The sequence below is a fragment of the Drosophila willistoni genome, unplaced genomic scaffold (genome assembly GCF_018902025.1).
Source record: "Drosophila willistoni isolate 14030-0811.24 unplaced genomic scaffold, UCI_dwil_1.1 Seg630, whole genome shotgun sequence".
Lineage (NCBI taxonomy): Eukaryota > Metazoa > Arthropoda > Insecta > Diptera > Drosophilidae > Drosophila > Drosophila willistoni.
In genome coordinates, this window is record NW_025814550.1 from 122,207 (window position 1) to 124,385 (window position 2,179).

The window sequence follows — 2,179 nt, forward strand, 5'->3', positions numbered from 1 at the left end:
TATGGAGGAGCGGGTAACCTCACACTTTAATTAGTATGTAGGAAGTAAATGAAATGTAAATAGAGAAATGTTGTACTTATCTGGAGTTCCGCCTATGCAAGCTGGAGGAGCGGAAGGATATCCGGCTCGAAGGACTAATGTTTGTGGAGGAAGGATCCAATGAGACTACAAATCTTGGCGTGTGCCAATTTCTTCGTGGTATGGTGAGCTACAGGTTCGTATATATATGTAAAGGTAAAAAAGAACGGGTGTTCTCAAACAAAGCTGAACTGTAGCAGGTAGTTTAGGAAACATAGTCGTAAATCATCTTAATGCATTGTCAGGACCTCATCGATTCGATGCAAATATTCAAAAAAATTATTTTTTAATTAAATTACTCATCTTTGTATACTATTTTTTGAAATAAATGTTTATTATTATTTATTATAAGTATAGGATATAGTTGCAAACTATCAACCTATTTACAAGCACTGGCAACTAAGGCCTTCGGCTTAGACTAAAACCACATCATAGCCTGGGATTCGAACTTGGATACTCGTTGTTCATTTCACTAAATGTCTGGGCCTCTTATCTCATCTACCGAGGACTGCAAGATTTCTCATTAATAGCCAAGCCATTATATGATTGAATGAAGAGAGATAAAGAATTTCAAGACGTCTGCAAGATTTCTCATTAATAGCCAAGCCTTTATATGATTGAATGAAGAGAGATAAATAATTTAAATTTGAAAAGTCTGAAATGGACTGTTTTCAAAACCTTAATTTTAACACTGTACTTCGTACTGTTATATGAACACCTTAATTTTGGAAATATAATCGCATTTAAATATTTACTAAGTTGATTTGGAAATTAGTAGTTCAGTTGCTTTTGAAATTAACTAAAAATCTTTATCTTTTTTATTTAACAACAGGTTTGATCCAATTTTTGGGAGGCACGTTGAAACCAGAAATTAAACTGAACCGATATCGATTAAATGTGCGTCAGCGGTCTCCTTTAAATCGCATGGTATTGGTGCGCATAAACGCAAAAGTAATTGGAAGACACTTACCTGTAGTAGCCAGGGTAAATATTGTCATTTAGTGTGTCACAACATAACCTTTTTCAATATAATGCATGCAGTGCTACCTTGCTCTCGCTTCACAACGATTATTGGCGTCCATTGGAGGTGGCATATACCGTGAAGTATTTCGAGGTAAAACAATATCCGTAAATGCTAATCCTAGCCGAGACCTATCATTGTCGAAAAATTCCCTTCAGTATCTTCACTACGAGTGGACTTGTGGTCCAAGTAAGAAACAAAACCCGAAAATCTGTGAAAACACCATGAAAACAAGTAAGTTAATTTAAATTTGACACAACCAGAGAGTCTTATTAAAAGTTTAAATGCAATTCCCAAAGATATAAAGGGTGTTGCCGAAATTCTGGCCTGCAAATAACCACTGTAGCCGAAACGGAATTCCGAACAAACAGAATAATGCTCTTTTAAATACTTTAAAACGCTCTCAGCTTCTCTCTTATCTTACTCTTGCGGTTCTTTATTATGTATAAGTGGACACATAAGCGCTAAAAATACGAAGCTGCATTGATTTAAAACCGCGTGTTAGTCTCAATTTTAGTCGTCTTTTCGTAGCCAAGTGGCCAAGACTAGAGTAAGTGAAATGAGATTGTACGTTTATTAATTATAAGAAATATGTTGTCCTAACCTAAAATTACTCGCAGAATTAACCCTCTAGGACGTAAAGTGCCTCTAGGCACGTATTTTATTTTTAATTTTAAAAAAATAACTAAGAGCTTTTAGTTAATTTAAAAATTGTTGAACTTTTAAAATAACTGCCAAAAAGCACTGCCAATGTTGTAAAGTGCTCGGCAACTTTTATCGGTGCTTTTGATAAACATATTATCGAATCATGTGTTACTTCGCTCCAAAAATTTCAACTGCTGCACATTATTATTATTAGTATTTTGCTGTGTTGATAAAAACGAATTTATAGAACCAATTAAACTCAATATTTCGTGAAAGGTAAGTTAATGTACTATTTAAATAAAGTTCAATATGTGCGAATATGTTAAAGTTCTGCTTTTCCAGTTCTGCAAGCATCGTAAAAGTGATAACTGCCTTGAGGCACTCTAGGGGCTCCACGGCAAAATTTTTTGCTAGCAGCTATTTCACAACTGCTTG

At 34.7% G+C, this 2,179-nt stretch overlaps 1 protein-coding gene across 1 annotated transcript; it reads left to right on the forward strand.

The window, feature by feature from the left end:
* Nucleotides 1–911: 911 nt before the first annotated feature.
* LOC124461761 lies at nt 912–1,599 on the forward strand. The gene is made up of 3 exons (XM_047013224.1): nt 912–1,062; nt 1,120–1,333; nt 1,399–1,599. The coding sequence occupies exons 1-3, from the start codon at nt 1,003–1,005 to the stop codon at nt 1,434–1,436; spliced, it is 312 nt and encodes a 103-aa protein (XP_046869180.1). The 5' UTR covers nt 912–1,002; the 3' UTR covers nt 1,437–1,599.
* Nucleotides 1,600–2,179: the final 580 nt, after the last annotated feature.